The following is a 21280-nucleotide window of genomic DNA, read 5'->3' on the forward strand; positions in this document are numbered from 1 at the left end:
TTAATACCCATAGAAGTGGTTGGTTGGATGGTACGAGGAAAAGAGTGTAAATCAAAGATGTCAGAGTTAAAATTTTTCATTTATAATAAAGAAAAAAATAAAAATTTTCATATCTAATCTTTCACGGCAATCAAGTCTACCAATTGAGAAAGTAAATACAAAACTATTTTCATTTATCTCTTCACAATTGTGTCTTATAATCTTTATAACTCCACAATCTATATGGACTCCTTAGAGGGAAATAAGGGCAAAAACTGAAGGTAATTAAACTAGTAGTATTGATATTTAAATTTTAATTAATAAAATAATAAAAATTTTGTGATTCAAACAACCTATAAAAAACATAGAAGTGATATAAAGATAAAAAAAAAATAGAATTCATCCATCACAAACATAGAAGCGATATAAAGATTAAAAAACTAGAATTCATCCATCACAACATCTGTTATTATCTTTATTTTCATAGTTTTATCACTTCTAGATTTCTTATACGCTATTATTTTTTCTTGAATAATGAGTTAACAAATCCATCGAACACCTAAAAAAGGAAAATGCTAAATCAACACTCTTTCTTCTTAGGTCTACATTTCATACAACTTTTAATATCAAAAGTACAAATTTAGATTTGAGGATTGTGGATTTGGCCCCTCTGTATTTAAAAAATAATAATTTTTCCTTAACTGTCACCCTTACATCTTTTTTATCACCTTATGTTGAAAACTTTTCCAAAGATGCTAACCACAATGGGAGTGTATATCATCACTAAAATATTCAACAAAAAGTAATTTTAAAATTATCTTTCTTAAGAATTATTACGATGATATAGTCTGAAATATCTTATCATATTCTTCTTTTTTTTTCTTTCTTTCGAAACGATAAGAAATATCTTATCATATTCAAAGTTTCAAACCAACCAAATGTAGGCAAATGTGTCCAAAACTTTTAACTATGAGGGAGCAAATCGAGATTAAGCGAAACCTAAGGATGCAAAGTGAAATTTACCCAAAATTCAAAAGATCTAAAAGAGTAAAACTGAGAGGAGAGAGAAACCACAGGTCCTCCAGTTCTCTGTCCCGTCCACCCGTATCCATGCCCAACCCACCCCAACCCCACAGCGCGGGTCCTCTCTCTCGATGTAGATAGACGAAACCCTAACTATTTCCGTCTTTTTCCAGATATTTCTCAAATTTCTTCTCAATCTAGGGTTCATTTTCTGGGATTTCTACCACTTTATTTCTCTTTCCCAGTTTTCCTCCCCAATTTCCTGAATTTACCAATACAAAGATTGGTACACAGACATATACGAAAAGACTTGTTTGTATATATTGAAATCGATATTTGGAGCGTGAAAATTGATAATTAAGTTATGTATAGGGATCGAGGCGGAGGTGGAGGAGCATCGAAGGCGGAGATCATGGGAGGACCGTCGTCGTCGTTGGATCGGAAGCGAATAAACGATGCGTTGGATAAACACTTGGAGAAGTCCTCTCCTTCGACATCTAGGGGATTAAAGGATAAATCTTCAGCTGGGGTGGCAGCCGTGCCATCCACATCCGCTGGTATGGGTGGCGGCTCGGGAAAGTTGCATCAGCAGCTGGACCATCGTGATACTCGCTCCACGTCTACTCTCACTTCCAACAAGATTAAAGCTTCTGATGGTTAGTTTCCTGGAAGTGTGCATTTTAATTTTTTTTCAACGATTTCTAGTTTGTTTTGGAAATGTAAGGTACAAATTTAATATATCACGTGCTGTAGATGGACATAATTTAAGTTTATTGACATTATATTAAACAAATATTCTTTCGAAGAGGTGGGAACGTTATACCCGTTAAAGAGTGCAATTAGGATAATTCAAGCGTCTGTTCCAAATTGATGATTCCTTTTGAGAGGATTTGAAGAGGATAATGGGGATTTAGCTACTTAGTTTTAAAGGGCTCTTAACAAAGTGAAATGAGTTTATGATTCATTCACTTGAAAGTAACCATCACTAATGTTGACAGTAACTCTGGATGGTTGATGGCTAGAATCAAATTTTGAGCATATCCTTTTTTGGATACACAAAGTGTACTTTCTACTTCAACTTTGTTAGATTCTTAGTGCTTGGTTGTTTTATGCTTCCAACCTTTCACAGCTGTTGTATGTGTCTCATTCCCCAAAAGACTCTCTCCGTGTTCTACTACTATCTGAGAAAAGTGAAAAATCAGGGTGATGTTTGCGCCTTAGCGAACTTTAAGTGATGTGGTTGGTCATTTGATTCATCTTTTGCTCTCTTGATTGGGAATTTGTGCGTTTCCATGTGATTTTACATTCTGAGTCGTGTTTTTTTCATGGCATCGCATTTTTTTCAGATGAATCGGATACAGATAGTGAGGAGTCTGATGTTAGTGGTTCTGAAGGGGATGATACATCTTGGATTTCATGGTTTTGCAACTTGCGAGGAAACGAATTTTTTTGTGAAGTTGATGATGAATATATTCAGGACGACTTCAATCTTTGTGGGTTGAGCAGTCAAGTTCCATACTATGATTATGCACTTGACCTAATTTTGGATGTAGACTCCTCTCATGGTAAGTGTTTTCATTTTTTATATGTACTTCTGAATGAGTCTTTGGAACATTTTTCTATACTGTTCAAGGAGTTAGTGCTAGTCATGACTTGTCATGGAACCAGATTATGTAGATCAAGATGTATTTGGGTTGTAAAATATTTTTCTTATGCTGATGTTCCGATAAAATAAAGTAGAGGGGAGTTTGCTTCTTTTTGATAACCTGTCCTGGAAAATGGTGCAGAAAGATATTAAAAATGATAAGAGAATCAAAGTTTCTAGTTTAGTTTTATTATCGTAGGCTCTAAGATATAAAGTTGTGAACTTGGAATTTTGTCTCTACTTTTGGTATAGGGAAAGATTGACATGAATTTCAGGAATTAAGTAGAGGTTTTTTTATTTAATTTCAAGGTCTAAAACCTTTCAAGTTTGGGAAGAAATTGTTGAAACTTTATCTGGACTTGAAGCTTTGAATAATGATCCTACTAGGCTATCCAATGTTTCACTTTCATCCTTGTGATATTCTGGTTTTTTATTCACTGAATGACATCTGTATGGTTTCATTATAGTGGATTGCTTGACTTCATGGATGACCATAGGATAACGAGTTATCATTTGGTCGTTTATTTTATGTAAACCAATGGTGTTAGCTTTTTCTGTATCTTATCAGTTCATATAATAGCATTGCAATAACGAGGAGTACAAGCCTAGAAAAACCAATTTTTGTTAGAATGACTCATAGATTATCATCCTCTAGTGAATTATATGGGATGGCCTAGTTTGAGTGATGGCAGAAAATCCTCTTTTTTTTGGTGCGGGGTGGTTTTTCTATTTAAGAATATTAAATCTTTTCTTTATCTTATTTTTTCTGTTTCTTTCTTTCAACTTACCCAGCAAAGATGAAAAACATGGTTTTTCTCCCTTCTGATATTCATGAACCTATGAAAGAAAGCCTAAAAAAGTGTCACTCAGATCTTATGTTTTAAGCAACTGCATGAATGCTTCTGATGTGTGTTGGTTTTGTTTCACGTTCTAAAATACTGTATGAATTGGACTTTTACTATATTGAGAAGATTGTGCTAGATGTTCCACATGATTCTACTCTAAGTTGTCTCATAATAGAAATTTTGGCATGTTGTGACGCTTTTCTTTACGTTACTACAGTCGTTTCTTTTTGAACTTTTGCTGGAATTTATCCAGTGGCATAGGCTTAGATGTCCATATACATAGTTTTTTGGAATAGTGGAAAATCATGTTTTGTTTGCCTAATTTAGCCTTCTTTCTTTAGTGTGTGTGATCACAGCGTCCATGTGTTCTCATGTTTCTGAGTCATCGGCTGTGCCCTTTTCTGGTTATTGTTCTATGTTCACAACAAACCATATATTTGTATTTGTTTGACGGTTCAACAGTTGGGGATTGTGAATGTCCTTTGTTTGCTTCTATTTATCTTCTAATTACTGCGTCCAGACTAGTTATTGCAGAATTCAAATATGTCCTGTTTTAGCTAATTGGTTCATGGAATATCTTCTCTATCCCGTGAAAATGAGTAGGTGACATGTTTACCGAAGAACAGAATGAACTGGTGGAATCAGCAGCAGAGATGTTGTACGGTTTGATTCATGTTCGGTACATTTTGACTAGTAAGGGAATGGCTTCAATGGTAATGTTAATTTATTTTGTTAAAAGCCTTTATTTATTTAGTTTCATATTATATGTTATGTTGGCTAAATAGTGAGCTGATACCTTTTTCAGTTGGAGAAGTACAAAAACTATGATTTTGGGAGATGCCCAAGGGTTTACTGTTGTGGGCAGCCCTGCCTCCCTGTTGGTCAGTCGGACATTCCACGATCCAGTACAGTGAAGATATACTGCCCCAAGTGTGAAGATATATATTATCCGCGTTCCAAATATCAAGGCAGTATCCTTTTCTTGCGCCATATATATATATATATATATTTTTTAAATTGTTTCCTGTTATACTGCAATTGCATTGGGATTGAACAAATTGGATCATGCTTAACCTGATCATGAGTTGGCTATTAGAGGATGTTTTATGATGCTTTTAGGCTTGTGGAGATTATTTATTTTCTTAACTATCCAAGATATCGATGGTGCTTATTTTGGAACAACGTTTCCTCATCTCTTCTTGATGACATATGGACACCTCAAACCACAAAGAGCAGTACAGAGCTATGTCCCCAGAGTTTTTGGCTTCAAGATACACAGGCCCTGATGCAGAAGTTACATGTTTTATTTCTTTCAGATCTCAGACTCTGGCAGCAGTGGTTATCAACTGGCTGCTTCCGCAACGTTGCTGTGGGGTAATGAGTCGGGTCAAGGGCAACAGGCTCGATATGTGCAAATTGAGTTATTGATGTAATGCATTTACTACCTTTCTGGCAAGCAAATTTGTCCCGTAAATTTTATCATTATATTTAACAGAGCATTTGTGATCTTATTGCTTTCTTGGGTGAGAATGATGGAGATGCTTTTCATTGCAGCGTCTTTGTTTGTCTCCGTTCTTTCTTAATGTGCATTAAGCATCTTAATTTCTCAATGGAGGCATCTACCAGTTAATGCTGATATCTAGGGTCCTGACAACAACAAATATGAGCCTCCTTATTGTTTCTTTGAAGCTTTACGTTATGTAATTTCATTTGATGTATTGATGGTCTCGCACTGACTGACAACACTGTTTGCTCCCTCAAACATGTGCATGAATATGGAAAAGAAATAGGAATAATGGTACGATTTGAGTTTTTGTGCTTGACGATTGCCCTGTTTGATTTAGATCACATTGGAACTGCTACAATTTGGAAATGTGGAATCATGTTATGGTGACTGGCCCCACGCCCTCAGCTCCCCAAACCCTTTAGTTGATCGGTGATGCGTAACTGTTGGGGATCAGGAACCGCCTGCCGTCGCCACAGGATACTGTCTAGACGCTACAAAAATAAATATAGGCGCTAAAACTATAGATGTAGATATTAACACAAAAACAAATAAAAGCACAGTAAATATTCTCTCTTGTTAGGGCACCATGTGGGGTTTCTATTCCACATCAGTATTGGAGGGGAAAGGGTTTGGGTAGATAAGTCCCTCACAGGACTTTAAAAGTTGCCGACTTTTGAAGTTACTGTGGGAATTAGGTTTATTTGCGTAAATTCTTACTTCTGTAAGAAAATGTCAGAAAGAAAAAAAAAATTCTCTCTTGTTGAAATTTGTGTCCAAAATTGTGTTGTGATATTTCCTTTTGTCGTATTAATTTCTGTATCAGTTATACTAGTGCCTACACTATAGAGGCCCTTGATCCAACTTTTGATGCATTGTTTGATGGGAAAATTGTTTAAAATGTTTTTCACATTTCACTGAATAAATTTTTTTGGGAAAATCGTCCAAAACGTCCCTCATATTTTATAAAATAACTTTTTTCGTCCCTCACTTTTAAAAGTGTAATTTTATGCCCTTACATATTCATATCGATCAAATTTAGTCCCTAACTAGGTTTCCGATCATTTTTTGGCCGGAATCCATCATGTGCAAGGCACGTGATCATTTTTTAAGGGTGAATTTGTCAAATTATATTTTACATAATTTGATCTATAGTCCTCCACATTTTATAAAATAAATTTTTTCGTCCCTTACATTTTATAAAATAATTTTTTTCATCCCTCACATTTCACAAAATGAATTTATCTATCCCTCACATTTCAAAAAATGAATTTTTCATTTCTTACTAATTATGCGTGTGAATACATTTTTTTTAAACACATGTATATGTCTATTTGATTTTACTTAATAATAATAGCATAAACACATGTGTGTAATTGGGTCCAACTTGTGGGCTATCTTCTCTTTTTGTATGATTATGACTAATATTTACCAATAGAACCTTAATTTGCATATTCTTATTGTATTTTGACCGAAAATAGCTTTATTGACCAACTTGACAATAAATGCAAGATTTTTTACTAGCTAATACCAGATAAAATCAAATGATCACGTATAATATATGGTATTCATATTGTTAAGTGAAATTAAATAGACACATACATATATTTATGCTATTCGTATTATTAAGCAAAATCAAATAGACATATACATGTGTTTAAATAAAAATGTATTCACACACATATATTTTTTTTTAGGGTTTCCCTTACACACATAATTAGTAAGGGATGGAAATATTCATTTTTTGAAATGTGAGGGATGGAGAAATTCATTTTGTGTAATGTGAGGGATGAAAAAATCATTTTATGAAATGTGAGGGACGAAAAAATTTGTTTTATAAAATGTGGAGGACTATAGATTAGATTATGTAAAATATAATTTGACAAATTTACCCTTAAAAAATGATCACGTGCCTTGCACGTGATGGATTTCGGCCAAAAAATGATTGGAAACCTAGTTAGGGACTAAATTTGACCAATGTGAATATGTAAGGGACATAAAATTACACTTTTAAAAGTGAGGGACGAAAAAAGTCATTTTAGAAAATGTGAGGGACGTTTTGGACGATTTTCCCAATTTTTTTTATCTCTCACTTTTTTAAAATTGTAAGTTTACGCTCCTTACAAAATTAAATCGGCAAAATTTAGTCCTAATCTAGATTTTTAACCAAATTTTACCTTGATATCATCATGTGACTTATACATGATTATTATTTTTAGGGGCAAAAACATTAGATCTCATTTATTGTTAAATAAATAACTCAATACATATTTATTTTTACCCCCCACCCCCAAAAAGTAAGATCTACTGCAAAATATATTCATTTATCCCCAAAAAAAGTGAGAATTGACTCTATTCATATTCATTTTTGTCACTAAAAAGTAAAATATGACCTTTTTGTATATAAAAAAATGATTGCATGTGAATCACATAATGATTTTAGATCAAAAAGTAGTCAAAAACTCAAGTTGAGATCAAATTTTACTACCTCGAAGTTGTAAGGGACGTAGAGTTAATATTTTATAAGTAAATGACGCAAAAATTTATTTGACAAAATGTAATGAATATTTTTAACGATTTTCCCGTATTTGATTCTATGAATTGCTTATAAATATTCGGATTGAAACGCATGGGATGATTTAGAGCGTTGCCTGTTTTCCGAAGAGCAGTTCTACCTGTTTTTCTATTCGGATTACAACAGAAATAATGTGTAGGATACCATACATCATTCCAGGTCAGGATAGAAGCCCTTGACCATAGAGACAGTTACAGTTGTTTCATAAACATTTGACCAGCAATCCACAAATGCAATCTGACCAGCAACTCTCAGTTAAACTGTAAATCAAGGCATGTTGTGTTCAGATTCAACTAAATTCCCACTTTCAACGTAACAAAAGAACATAAAACAACACGAAAATAAAAAAAAAAAATGTTTGTGATGCTAACAACTAACAAGGAACCTGGATGCTCTTCTTGAATGTCAAAAATGCTGAGCTAAACCATCAGTTTCTACGTCAACTTTTGATCTTTGAAGAGCCTGTTTTTCATCCGGTGCACCATTTGCACCTTCCTCACAATTGCCCCTTGGCCCTCTTCCTCATGTTGTAACCAAAAGAAAGAAAGAAAAAAAAAAAAAAATCAACCATCTGGGTTCAACATTTAGCTCACGACCATCATCAATCCCAAAGGGTTGAGTTAGACAAATATCTTGGATTGGATTGGATTAGATAATCCTCTCTACTCATCAGTTGCACCTACTATTTAATTGGCCAGCAATTATCAAAGCTTTCAAAAGTCAAAACAAAGTTCCTTCATCATCCATCCTTCTTATTTGTATGACGAGCAGCAACAGTTGTTGAAAGCAAAAGCCGACAATGTTCATTGATTTGTTGTGGGTTTGGTACGGGCTAAAATCATCATCCCAAATCCGCAATCAGCTACTTGCATCAATCAATTTCCTCTTCCATCCAATCAACCAACAAAGTAAATTGTCCCAAGTAACTGCAGGAGGAGGAAGGAATTTATCACAGAAGATGACACTTCGAGTCTCGATCAGACGGATCATTGGAAAGGGAAAAAACAAATGGTCCATTCAATCAGTTACTGGCCATGTGTGAATGCTGCAATTTTAACAAAATCGACAGCGCAGATATGAGTTTGAGATTATTAGAAGTCATCTGAACTGAATAGAACCGCTACAATAAAATTAAAAAATGAGATGCTCTTCACAGCAAGTGGGCTATCTCTCGACATCATCATTTTCTTGCTATCCCTTTCAGGGGTTGATCTTTTTATATTTTTATCGAGTAGCAGTACCTTACGTTACTTTCCTTTTGCCTTGTTGTACCATATTGATATCTTTCGTATTCTTCCAAAAAAAAAAATTGATTGAACTTTGACTCTCAAAGATAGATTGTTCAATTTTTTTTTTTTTGAAGGAACAGATTATTCAATTTTTGAGTTCAATAAAAGGTAGCCGCATTCACTTTCTCAAGGTTAACAATAATGAGATCGATGCACTGCGTAACCACGAACAACAAAGTTTTTTGTAAAAAAAAAATTTATTGTAATGATTTAACGTATGTATGCAGGATAAAAAAGTGATTAAAAAATGTATTCATGAAAAATATAAAATTTTTTTATACTATAGCGATTTAAAGAGCTTTTCTTTTTTAATTTCTTGTCACCTCCATGATTGTGTAGTTTAGAATTTGTTTGGACAATCTTATCAATTATAATACGTTGAAGTCACATAATATGCACTTCTAATTACTTCGGTCTATATTCACTACAATTGTGCTTAATATTCTCCATCAGGTTATTGCAAATTTCTCTCCGACCATTTCTTGAATCGTGCAATCTGTTGTTAGTGGCTTCAATCACTAGATTATAGCATTCAATAGCACAAATAGGGACCGGCATCGAAAAAAGGAAAAAGGAAAACTACAAAGTCTAAATTACATATATATATTCTTAATATTTTATTATTTATTAAGTAAAAGATATTTTATTTATTTTTAATAAATAAAATAATTATTTTTTATTTTTTCGAGTTCGAGCTCGAGTTTAAATTCGACTTTGATAAAACTAGGCCAAAACTCTGCAGTCCTACTTACAATGTTTTTTTTCAACAGCCTGAATCAGACTTTTGTTGTTTTATAAACCTAATCCCAGAATTAACCTCAAAAGCCGGCAACTCTTGAGGCAATCCCAGGGACTTATATCCCAACCCAAACCCAACCCCAACCCCGATGTGGGACAAATGTACCTATAGGGGGGACCTGCTGCTAAGTGGGATACTACCACCCAATACCCTTTCAACCCTGAGGCAATTTGTCTTTTTTCAACAGCCTGAATCAGACTTTTGTTGTTTTATAAACCTAATCCCAGAATTAACCTCAAAAGCCTAATCAGAATAAACCTAATCAGACAATGTTCACAAGTAATTTTTTAGCTATAGGAAAATCTGTCATAAGATTGTGTAGTATCTTGTTTTCTATTGTAATAGAATGTTGACTTGAAGAGCTAATCATTTTCTGTTCTACAATTAATATGTTAATAAGTATGATCTACTCAGTACATATCCAATCATAGCAAATATTTGGCCTTGCTTGGATTGCTTGTTTCCGTCGAAAAATATTGTCGTTTTCCGTAATCACATTTTTCTATCACCTTTTTCCCTCACATATATCAAATCGCTACAGTAATTTTTTCATGAAAAATGACGGAAAATGCAATCCAAACACAACCTTAATACTCCATTTCGTATATGCAGTTTTTACTTTTCCACAGAGTTAAAAGAAGCAATTATAGTCCATATTTTCTACAACAAATGTCAAAATTCACTTTTTATTTTTCTACTTTTACCCCTTACTTCAATGGACTGAAAAAAAAAAAAAAAAAAAAAGAACTTTCACTTTTGCTATGAATTTTCCGGTTATTAAAGGAAAAAGCTGCTCAAGAGAAGAGCACGTTGGCCGCAAATAGGCGTGAAAATGCATGGAAAGTCCCCTTCGATTCGCCTTTTTTCCTTTCTGGGCTTTAGGCTTTAGCACATAGATGCAAAACCGAATCAAAAACCATGGATGATGATGAGTGAAACAAGCCGAGCTCTCCCAAGCAATCATCCTACCTTTTCTTGATTTAAAAAACCAAAAAAAAAAAAAAAATAGGGAAAGGAAAAAAGATGTCTATGCTTTTAGTACTTGATGATCGAATGCATAGATTTTGGTGCAATCTTCTTGTCTGTCCAATCCTTTTTGGCACCCATGTTTTTGGCTGATTCTTCAGCGTTGATGCATTAGTTTTAGGTTGGGTGGTGCATATGGGCTCGAGGCAAAGGTGGAGACCTATGTGAACAAGAAAGGGACCTTTAAGAAACTTAAAAGGTGAATGGACAGACATAAAAATTGTCCTGCTATTGCTCTCATGCTTCAATTATTGCAACCTAAATGCTTTTGGTATATCCGTTGACAACTTAAATTTGTCGGATTATCTTTCTCGTATTAATACTAAATCAATCAGCACCTTTTTAATCAACTTGCAAGATATATCAACTATTCAAGCAATTGATAAGTATATATACGAGTAGTTTATTACCATTAATTAATTTTTGGTTTGTCTTTGCACCCAGAAAAAAAGTGTATAATAATTTTGTTGTCTCATAATTATATGGGTATATAGGATTGAAAGAAAGATAAATCAAAGTATTCGACATTTGAATCGAACTCGGTTTAATAAAAGTTCGTTCGAATTTGATTCGCCAATTAGTCTAACCAAACTTGAATAGTGTTTTTATGTTCATTAGCTTTTAAATTTGATAATAATAAAAAAAACCCATTCAAACTCAATTCGGCACATAAATAAGTTAAAATTGAACAAAACTTCAAACTCGTTAAAATCATTAAATAAGTTTAAAATACTAGAGCGTTCGACTTGATTAGATTTATTTACCCTCCTTTGGTTTGGATAAAAAACGTTGGTTACTGACAAGAAATAATGCAAGATTACTTTGTCTATGTATTCTTCTTTCTTGAATATGAACATTAACAATGCGTTTTTTTTGGTATGGTTGACGTAGTTTTCTGAGGTATGCTTTGCTTACCCTTAAGGAAGGGGTAATGTACAGCCCCTGTTTTGGTTTTCTTGACAGAAACAATGAAGTAGTTTGGTGTAGGGTCAAATTTGAACTAATCTTAAATTAGTCAATAGCTTGGCTCCCAAGGAACAGTCCCGTCTGGCGGATGAAACTATTTCTCGTCACCCATTCTTCAAATTACATTTGGAGAACAAACAAGCAAAAGATGATCAGTATTTGTGAGTTGCATAGCTATTAAACCCGATCCGGCAAGGAACCTGATAGAGGGATTGAACAGTTGGTTAAATCGGTGAGTATTAATATTAATATTTATAAATATAAAATATTAATATACATAAAACATTTAGTAAAATGCTTTTAGATACTAATTATTATACTTGAAAACATATATAATAAATATATAGATATTAATAGAAGATTTAATTTCATTTTATCGTACTTTTAAATAAATAAATAATATAGTCAATTATAAAGTAAAATTTATATCGCTTGTTTTAAAAAATATAGCATTATTTTTTCATTATTTTGTTTTTTATTTAAAAATAAAGTAAATTTCTAATTAATCAAATATTGTCAGTTTAAAAGTTAAAAGGATTAATTGTCTAATAAAAAAATAAACAATTTTATTAAAAGAATATTTAGTTATCAAATAAAAACTAAGCAAATGGTAAAGTCTATATATATTTAAATGAAGATCCAATGTGCAAATCTTATTAAAATCATATATACATTTTGTTTTGTTTCAAAAATAAAGACCTATAATTTTTTTTCAAAAAAATGTAAACTCGATCAATTGAAAAACTGTACGAGTTTCCACTACAGTCTCTCCCTCCTAAATTACGAGGCAAGTTTGATCCGGTCAATTTCTTGTCCGGTCAAACTAGAAACCTGCCCCGATCTAATGCCTGAATCACCGGACTGATCAGTTCAACCGCCAGGCCGGACTAAATTTAATAACTATGAGACTCATCTTACAACGCAACTCAAAGTTCATACACACCAGGGTCTATAGAGCATTGAAGATTGATCAAAAGAAATTAAAAAGATCTTTTTTATATTTAAATCCTCCTGCTCCTTTCTACACGCTCTGCACATCCAACTGCTAGTTACAGGATTTGAACTCTGAACCTGACGGCAGAAAGAACTAAAATCCCTTGAAAAACAAATTTATTGAGAATATTTCAGAAAAATTGGAAGAAATGTCTTGCTCCATACAAGTTCTTGACCAATTCGATTCAATTTTTGCATGCCATACATCTCATAAGGTATGCCGAGATCAAATTGACCAATTCAATGCATGAATCGGCTAATAACCCAATTAATTGAAAGCGTGGTATCTTGAACGTATACGACTTGGTTTTGGTCTCAATGATCAAATGATCCCCAAGCTTTAGGGAAAATGCGACGATACACTAGAAACAGTCAGTCCCCAGAGTTGTAATTTTCCCATGTCGCAAGATTTTACAAAGCTTTTTTCCGAGTTGTAATTTTTCAAAGAGGGTGGGGTACATTTTACTTTCAGAAACACGAGGGTGTAAATTTGTCTATTCTTTTGCGAGACCCACGCGACCCCTCGCCCCCTCCTTTTTCCTTTTTTTTTTTTTTGGTGCTTAGCAGGCAAGATAAGGGTTTTTCGAGCCAGGGCACAAGTCAAAAATTATAAAAGCAAGGGAAGAATATGCTCAGCCATTCATTAATTTCCATATTCATTCCTTTGAAAAAAAAAAAAAAGGGGGGGGAATATAATATCAATCATTCAAAACTTTTCAAAGACTCGATTGGACATAATGGCCGATAGGGACATGATTTTTCTCCTAAAATGAGGAGGTTTGGTAATTGACTAATCGAATCTTGTACTCCAGTTTCACATTAATTAATTAATTTGTCCTACCAAAAAATGTTGAAAAACAAACAAAAGTTGCTCTGCATTGTTGGACCACCAATAGAATTTGGCTCTGCATTTATTATTGTCAGCTACGAAGTCGTGAAAGATTAGTAATAGCAGTATAAGACTAAAGGGTGCTTCCTTACTAAATAGTTTTGATGAATGTGTTCATAGGCAACGTCAGTTAACAAGGCAGATGTCAAGAACCAGTTAGGGTTTGATTTTTTTTTTGGAAAAATTTGTTTGGTTTCTAATGGTATGTTTTGATCATCACATAGACTAGCTAATTAGTGCTTGAAAAAATAAAAAAGGACATGTTATATATGTCAAACGAGTATGGGTTTTACGTTTACTACAATTTCTCAAAATCAATTAAAAACATAAGTGTTTAAGGGAAAATATCCATATTTTTGTAAAATTAGTTGTGCTCAGTGACAGAGTCAGATTGTTTATTCGAGGAGTGCAATAATATTACTTTAAACTTACATTGTGCTGGTTTGAAGCTTTTTTTTTTTTATACAAATAAATCTTTTTTTTTATAAGTACATCAATCAATCTATTTGATGTTTCAAAAATTAAATAAAATTGGCGACAACTTTTAGTTTATTATTTGCAATTGTTATCTACTGATATGAAATTACATATAAGACTGCAAAATGTAAATTCTAATATATAAAAAAATAGTTGCATACTGATACACAATCAAAGCATCAAATGAAGGGAAAATGATTAGATTGAGTGATAAGACGTGAATAATTGTAAACAAGAGGTTTTGAATTCAAATCCTCTCACTTACACTTACGAGGGGGAGTGTCAGAATAATTTGATTTGCTTGTAATCATAGTTAGGTATATAAAAATGTCTATTGCTCAACAAATAAAATTTATTAGAAAGGAAAAAAAAAATAAAAGTAGCACCGTCTAATATGTTTTATTTTTAAACTTCAAACAAACCATGAAACTTTTTCTTATGCCTATCCATGAGTTTTATATGTGGGCTTCCAAACTCTTCAAAGATTTCCAAAGTCATGCAACTCTTTCTACTAGATCCTTCCGGTGTTAAATAGCCCCTGGGAATCTTTCAAAATTTTCCAAACAAAATTTCAATCCCCAGCCGTGTCCAGTGGTTATATTTATTTTTTTTTTTAAATATAAATGTTATTTAAAAAAAAAGGTAAAATTTGGATTGGACCCGAGGTGCATATGAGCATAAATAACCCGTGTCAGGGTCACATTTTCTTGATTTTTTTCCAATAATATATGGAGAAATTAGCAACCCCCCCCCCCCCCCCCCCCCCCCCAAAAAAAAAGAGGAGGTTTGAAACAGAGAGCATAAAAGAAACTTCCATCCAATTGTACTAATATAACTTAAATTTGACACGTGAAAGACAACCCTTTTTTACTTTGGGTCATGAGTCATGACCCGAAAACACCAAATCCAAAAGGTCCGAACCTGGCTGTGGCTTTCCAGTGACAATCCAAAAATACAAGGGGCATGTGAGCAAATTCACTCAACTATTTTCTCCATAAGTCATGGCCTAGTGGGCAATTGGATGCTGATCGCCTCCTCTTTGGCTCTGAGTTTCAAATTCATTCTCCTTCGGACACCGTCCACTCCTCGCACTCTCCGCTCCCCTCCCTTCTCTTCTCCTCTTCCTAAGTATAAAATCAACTTCTTCTTCACACACTCACACACTAACTCACCCTCAAGAAAGACTACACCACCCCCCCCCCCCCCGCCCAATTTATCCCCCAATCCGTTTACCAGAACATTACTAGCACCGCAAAATTCCACTCTCCAACGACAATTCCACAACCATCCCATTTCACCAAGCAAGCAAATTTGGACGCGAAAACAGGAAAAAGGCAATCTTTTTGCTGGAAATCCGAAAGGGTTTCTTGAATTGAATTGTTGTGGTAATAGAGTATCATTTTGATAGTGGATAAAGTCTTCTTTTTTGTGTTTCCTTTCTTTTTTTTTTTTTTTTTGGTTTTCTGCTTCCTTTTTGGGGTTCTTATTGGTGTTTGTGGTAGGATATGTAATGCATCAGAAGAAATCAGAAGTTCAGATCGGAAAAGAAAGCTGTGGCATCTCTTCCGATTTCAATCCCTCCCCTCCTCTGAGTAATCTTCCTCCTTCCCTTCACCACAAACAACACAGCAGCAACCCCCAACAATTCTATTCTTCTCACTATACCACCCCCAACAATTTTGCTGCTTCCATTTTGTCATCCTCACCATCATCTCCGCCCCCAAACTCACCTTCTTCCCCCTGTTCCTCTCTTTCTGACAATCCCAATAACAATCACAGCTTGCATATTATCATCAATGAAAATGAGCCGATTGTCCCCTCTATTGCCTCGTCTCCTACAACCAAGACCACCCCTCACAAGAGACCCCATCTGGGCCAATCTCAATTCTCCACAAAATCCTCAAATTCTCTGATAAAGTCCCCAACTTTGTCGAATTCTCTGCACAAATACCCTTTTTCTCCGGCCCCAGTTGCACCCAAAAAGTCTCCTCCTCAACCTCCTTTTTGCTACAAATTCTTGAGTAATTTCCATTACCGCCGCCTCCTCCGCCACCTCCACCTCCGGCGCCTCCGCGTCCACATCCGCCTTGTTCTACTTTTATCCCTCCCCTTTTTCTACTTCCTTGTTTCCCACCCCAGCCACTCCTTCGTTCTTGATTTTCTATCTGCTTTTGCTTTCTCGGCTGCCCTGTTGTTTTCTCTCAATTTAGCTCTCCCTCGGCTGCCTTCTATCAGGCTGTTCTTGGCCCGTTCGCTCCCGATTAAGCTTCCCTCATCTAGCCAGGTGGTTTCTGGGACTAACCGGCCGCATTTGCCGGTGTTTTGGTCAATAGGGTCGCGGCCTAAGACCGAGAAAAGGGCGAACTCCGGTTGTTGGGTGCAGGCATATAGCAATGGGGATGTGTATGAGGGGGAATTTCACAAGGGTAAGTGTAGTGGCAGTGGGGTTTATTACTATTATATGAGCGGGAGGTATGAGGGTGATTGGGTAGATGGCAAGTATGATGGATATGGGGTTGAGACTTGGGCAAGGGGCAGCCGGTATAGGGGGCAGTATAGACAGGGGCTTAGACATGGTTTTGGTGTATATAGATTTTATACTGGGGATGTTTATGCTGGGGAATGGTCAAATGGGCAGAGCCACGGGTGTGGAGTTCATACTTGTGAGGATGGTAGCCGGTATGTAGGCGAGTTCAAATGGGGTGTCAAGCATGGCCTGGGTCACTACCACTTCAGGTAAAATGTTTATCTAAGATTTTACTTGTTTGCTTCTCAGTTTATAATTTTTTTGTCACCATGTTTTAACTGCTGGGAATACCTAATTTGGTGTTTGAATTGAATCAGTTCCGGAGTTCTTGTTGAAATTTGTGAATGCTGATACATTTCCTGTCAGTAATGTAAATTGTTGGCATTCTGTTGCAGTTGTGAACTTAGCATATTTGACTTTTCATCTTTCAAATTGGACGGTCTGCATACTTCATGTGCTTTAGAATGTTATACGACTCTCTTACTTCAATATGGATGTCTGATCCTGAACAAGATATTTTGGAATGCATTAAATGGTTTTAACTGTTCTTGAATGTTTTGTAAATTAGGACAAGAAGGAAGTAAAAGACTAATTTCAACTTGCAAGGAAAAAGATATTAAAAATGAGACCATAGTGATAATTCCTCCTGTTTGGTGATGAGAGAAGAAAAGGGAACAATATTGAGAAACTATCCTTATTTGTGGTCTTAGCTCTTTGAAAGTGATTCAATTTCCTATGTAGGTGGGTGTAAAAAAGAAATGAATCTAGTGTAGAGGGTAGGCAGTACAAGGAAGCTGTAGTCCTATATGGCATTTATTCCATTTGCTTAATTCCTGAAGGAAGAATCATACTGGTTTAAGAGAACTTTTCACTAAATGAAATGGATGGTCCCATTTCTTTCTTTGCTTTCTAGGCAGTCCCTTCTCTCAACCTTGACTCGCAGACAAGCTGTTCCCATGTATAAATTTGTGGTTCATTCCAACTTCATATGACATAATCTCTCTGTGCCAAAAATCTGGCCACAGCACTTATGAGATCATAGTTCTGCAAGTTTAAAGGTCTCAAGGCTGCAGAAAATGCGAACTTGTACATGATTATGATGATGTCACTTTTACATCTCATCGCTGCAATTCATCATTATTGAGATGTATCGGATAGAAGAAGCTTATTGAGTTGTTGTGCATAATGGAGGTCTACATTTAAGATTTACAAGAATAAATACATACAGTAGTCCCCACCACTCTTTGATTCCTTTAATTGAGTGAGATTTGTGTGTGTACCCAATTGAATATTTTATATCAGGAATGGAGACACGTATGCTGGGGAATACTTTGCTGATAAGATGCATGGCTTTGGGGTTTATTCTTTTGCAAATGGCCACCGGTATGAAGGATCCTGGCATGAGGGTAGAAGACAAGGACTCGGAATGTACACTTTCAGGAATGGGGAAACTCAGTCGGGGCATTGGCAAAATGGGATTCTTGATGTCCCTAGCACACAGAATGCATCCCATCCTGTATCTCCTGTCGCAGTTTACCATTCCAAGGTGCTCAATGCAGTTCAGGTAAATGGATATTTTATTTTGATTTCGAACGTTCTCCACTAACATCTGGAGAAAATGTTCCCTTTCTTCTTCATTTTGTTTGTATATTTCCCCATAAGGAGAAAGGATTGCGGGCTCGAGTAAATGATACTAGTTGTAGAGAATGTCTCATTCTTTACTGCCAATTGGCTTCTTCATCGGTATTTGTTAGTAAATGAACAGAACTTGAGCTAATTTAATTATTATTGAACACGATAAAAGGACATTTTATGTTGAGCTTGTTATCAAAGAGCTCCCATCTTAAGTTACATTTATGAATTTTGCTATTTAGGACATTAGTCATACTGTGCTATTGATGTAATCCTCTTTGGATGTGAATCACATGTGTGTGTTGAGTGCTATAAAAGTAACATAACTACTCTCTGTACAAGTAGAATTTCAAGATTATATATGTGGACAATTTCTTCATTTTTGTAAACAAGCTGTTTGTGAACAGACAAATTCGTTTGTAAACTCAGCTCTCATTCACTTAAAATGTACATGAAAAGCAGTATCATCTTCTCTTCATGTTTGTTTTGACTCGTATACATCTCTGGGTTGGAGAGGTCTGAAAAATGCTAAGAAGATGTTGTGGAAAACCATTACATAGATTAGATGCATATCAACTTATTGCAAATATGGATTCCCTCATCTAATTTGTTGGCTGCTCTTTGGTTCCATTGACATGTCACTTATAATCCTTCTGTTTGCTCACAGGTCTGCAAATGTCATTTGCTTTTCTTTAATCGACATAGCATACTTTTTGTGCTTTTAACAGAAATAATAAGAACTTGTTATATCAAACTAAGAAAGGAAAGGCCTTTTCTTTGTTGGTTGGTCTTGCTGCCATTGCCTGGTTCTCGCCTTAACCTGGAAAGACTGGTTAAAAACAAATTCCTGCAGTGAAGCATATTCTTATGTTTTCTTTGTGCTTTTTGCACATTTTGACTGGACAGGTGAATACCATTTGCAAAGTAGATGCTAAGATTATGTACTTTGATTGGCAACAAATAATTTTAACACAAAATTGTCCTTTGGATCCAGGAAGCACGGCGAGCAGCAGATAAAGCTTATGATGTGGCCAAGGTGGATGAGAGAGTGAACCGCGCAGTTGCTGCAGCTAACAAAGCAGCCAATGCAGCTAGAGTTGCAGCTGTTAAGGCTGTGCAGAAGCAAATGCATCATAGGAGTAATAGTGATGATATTCCAATTCCTGTTCATTAAGAATTGCTGATGGTGAGTCAGTCTCGTTTCATTAGGCTCCCAACAAACCAAAATGGCTAGAAGAAGATGGTGCTGGTGATATTTTCCTTCACTTGCCTCGTGTAGATTAACAGAACTGAATAATATCTTGAAGAGTTTACTTTTGCTGCTTCCTTGAGATGGCCTATGACGTAGTATATTTCTGCACCCTTTTTCTGGTGCATGAAATATAACTGACTTCTAAGCGGAACAACCTCTATACCTTCATGCAGCTGGCTGAGAGAGAGAGAGAGAGATCTGTCCGCTTTGCTGCCTCTGGCTTTTATTCTTTTCCTGTTTTTGATCTTTTTACCTTGTTTAGTCATTTTGTTCATGTAGTTTTTAGCTAGTTCAACTTCAGTACTGGCCATGAGGAAAACCTCAATCCAGTCGGCCTTGTATATTATGGTTAATAACTGCTGAGAAACTAATGGAACTGTTATAACATAGTAATACAAAATTTAGTTGTATATTTCTGGCCATGAGGATTGGGTTTACCTTTTTGCCTTGTGGACCCAAAATTACAAACAAGTTCTGGATGGTGTCTTTTACACCACAGCTAGTACACGCAAATCTAAATCCAAATCAAAACAAATGCTAAAATGCAAGATGGAAGAAAACAAATTTTAATAGACCGGATTGGTTGGATTCCGAGGTTTCGTGGACCAACTAGTACCCCCGGATGAAGCACAGAGCCAGGGGAATGCAATTTTTTGAGTCCCACAAGCAAAGAAAAGAAAAATGAGGTACACGAGATTGGAATACCCTATCCTACCCCCTCTTTTTCTTTTTTTTTTGTTTTTTTGGGGGGGGGGGGGGGGGGGGGGGCGGGTAGATGTCCCCTTTCCCACTCGTTGGTATGATAGGACAATTTCACACACCTCCCCTGAGGTTTTTGATAATTGCAGAGAGCTTCTGTTAGCTTTTTAAAATTACATACACCTCCCTTACTTTTACTATTTATGTAACAATGTAGATCCAATAAACTAGAGATTTTCTCTTAAAAATCTTAAATTGCTCTTTTGTACAAAATTAAAAAAGAAAAATACAATACTCTCAATCAGTTTCTTTCATATTTTGCACCAATCAACTATCCTAATTTCTAACAACTATCCAAGTATAAACTCCAATTCCAAATTCAAATAACCGCCCAAAAGATTCTAAGTTGTACATATAATATAAATGCTTGCCATGCAAAGAAAAAAAACACACACCCCTTCCCCTCCCCTCACTGACAACCAATTTTATACTCCAAAATTAAATCTCAATGCCCTAACACCTTTCCAATACAAGCTAATCTAGCTTAGAACCACTGTTATAACACTCTCACATTCTTAAAAATATGAACATCTAAGAAGTAGAAAATAAATTCTATTTCTACAACAAAATCATAACTAACAATTACTAATCCAACTAAAGATATTCTTATGCAAATTATTGACATTTTACAAAAAAAAATTCCTAATAACAAACAAAATACAATAAATTCCAAATCTTTGGTCTTTTTTTTCAATCTTCAATTTTATTATTTATTTATCTATCGCCACGAGCCTCTTCATTTCTTTCTAGTTTGACACATAATTTGCTTGTCTGTTGATTTTATAGTTTCAATTTTTTAATATCCGCAAAACTGAATATAATAAAAATAGGGTATAGTAGTATAAAATTTAGGAAATAAAGGAGCAGAAATAGACACTGTACGGAGAAATTGGATTTTTTTTTTTGTTTTGTAAATCTATTGCTTTAAATTGTACATTGTCTACCAAGTGGAGGACATTACAGATATTTCACTACATCAAGGGAAGTAAGTGTAATTACTTAAACTTGAGGGGAGTTGAGTGAAATTGACAAAAATATCAAGGGAGGTTTCTAAAATTACCCTTGGTATGCTATATCCTACAATAAATATTATATAGCAG

At 35.0% G+C, this 21280-nt stretch overlaps 2 protein-coding genes and 1 long non-coding RNA gene across 5 annotated transcripts; 2 read left to right on the top strand and 1 right to left on the bottom strand.

Moving 5' to 3' along the window:
- The first annotated feature begins 1048 nt into the window (after nucleotides 1-1048).
- Nucleotides 1049-5045, top strand: LOC140035245 (putative casein kinase II subunit beta-4). Of its 3 annotated transcripts, none has more exons than XM_072075389.1 (6): nucleotides 1049-1288; nucleotides 1375-1658; nucleotides 2349-2567; nucleotides 4096-4205; nucleotides 4298-4463; nucleotides 4648-5045. In XM_072075389.1, the coding sequence occupies exons 2-6, from the start codon at nucleotides 1415-1417 to the stop codon at nucleotides 4776-4778; spliced, it is 870 nt and encodes a 289-aa protein (XP_071931490.1). In that variant the 5' UTR covers nucleotides 1049-1288; nucleotides 1375-1414; the 3' UTR covers nucleotides 4779-5045. The 3 variants fall into 3 exon arrangements, with proteins under 3 accessions (XP_071931490.1, XP_071931489.1, XP_071931488.1); XM_072075388.1 differs by having other exon boundaries at nucleotides 1058-1135; XM_072075387.1 differs by having other exon boundaries at nucleotides 1231-1658.
- A 2605-nt stretch (nucleotides 5046-7650) lies between these two features.
- LOC140035874 (uncharacterized) lies at nucleotides 7651-8307 on the bottom strand. The gene is made up of 2 exons (XR_011839776.1): nucleotides 7957-8307; nucleotides 7651-7831 (listed from the first exon to the last, which is right to left on the bottom strand). It is a non-coding gene; the product is annotated as an uncharacterized lncRNA (long non-coding RNA).
- A 6736-nt stretch (nucleotides 8308-15043) lies between these two features.
- Nucleotides 15044-19843, top strand: LOC113732034 (uncharacterized). The gene is made up of 3 exons (XM_027257623.2): nucleotides 15044-16746; nucleotides 17840-18101; nucleotides 19164-19843. The coding sequence occupies exons 1-3, from the start codon at nucleotides 15521-15523 to the stop codon at nucleotides 19341-19343; spliced, it is 1668 nt and encodes a 555-aa protein (XP_027113424.2). The 5' UTR covers nucleotides 15044-15520; the 3' UTR covers nucleotides 19344-19843.
- Nucleotides 19844-21280: the final 1437 nt, after the last annotated feature.

This window comes from Coffea arabica, chromosome 2c (assembly GCF_036785885.1).
Source record: "Coffea arabica cultivar ET-39 chromosome 2c, Coffea Arabica ET-39 HiFi, whole genome shotgun sequence".
Taxonomy (NCBI): Eukaryota; Viridiplantae; Streptophyta; class Magnoliopsida; order Gentianales; family Rubiaceae; genus Coffea; species Coffea arabica.

Bases quoted from the DNA above. Each gene is read 5' to 3' on its own strand.
- LOC140035245 (XM_072075387.1), top strand. From the start codon at position 1,367: ATGTATAGGGATCGAGGCGGAGGTGGAGGAGCATCGAAGGCGGAGATC. The intron at 2,568-4,095 runs GTAAGTGTTTTC...GAAAATGAGTAG, and splicing joins GGATGTAGACTCCTCTCATG to GTGACATGTTTACCGAAGAA. The intron at 4,464-4,647 runs GTATCCTTTTCT...TAACTATCCAAG, and splicing joins GCGTTCCAAATATCAAGGCA to ATATCGATGGTGCTTATTTT.
- LOC113732034 (XM_027257623.2), top strand. From the start codon at position 15,521: ATGCATCAGAAGAAATCAGAAGTTCAGATCGGAAAAGAAAGCTGTGGC. The intron at 16,747-17,839 runs GTAAAATGTTTA...ATTTTATATCAG, and splicing joins CTGGGTCACTACCACTTCAG to GAATGGAGACACGTATGCTG. The intron at 18,102-19,163 runs GTAAATGGATAT...CTTTGGATCCAG, and splicing joins AGGTGCTCAATGCAGTTCAG to GAAGCACGGCGAGCAGCAGA.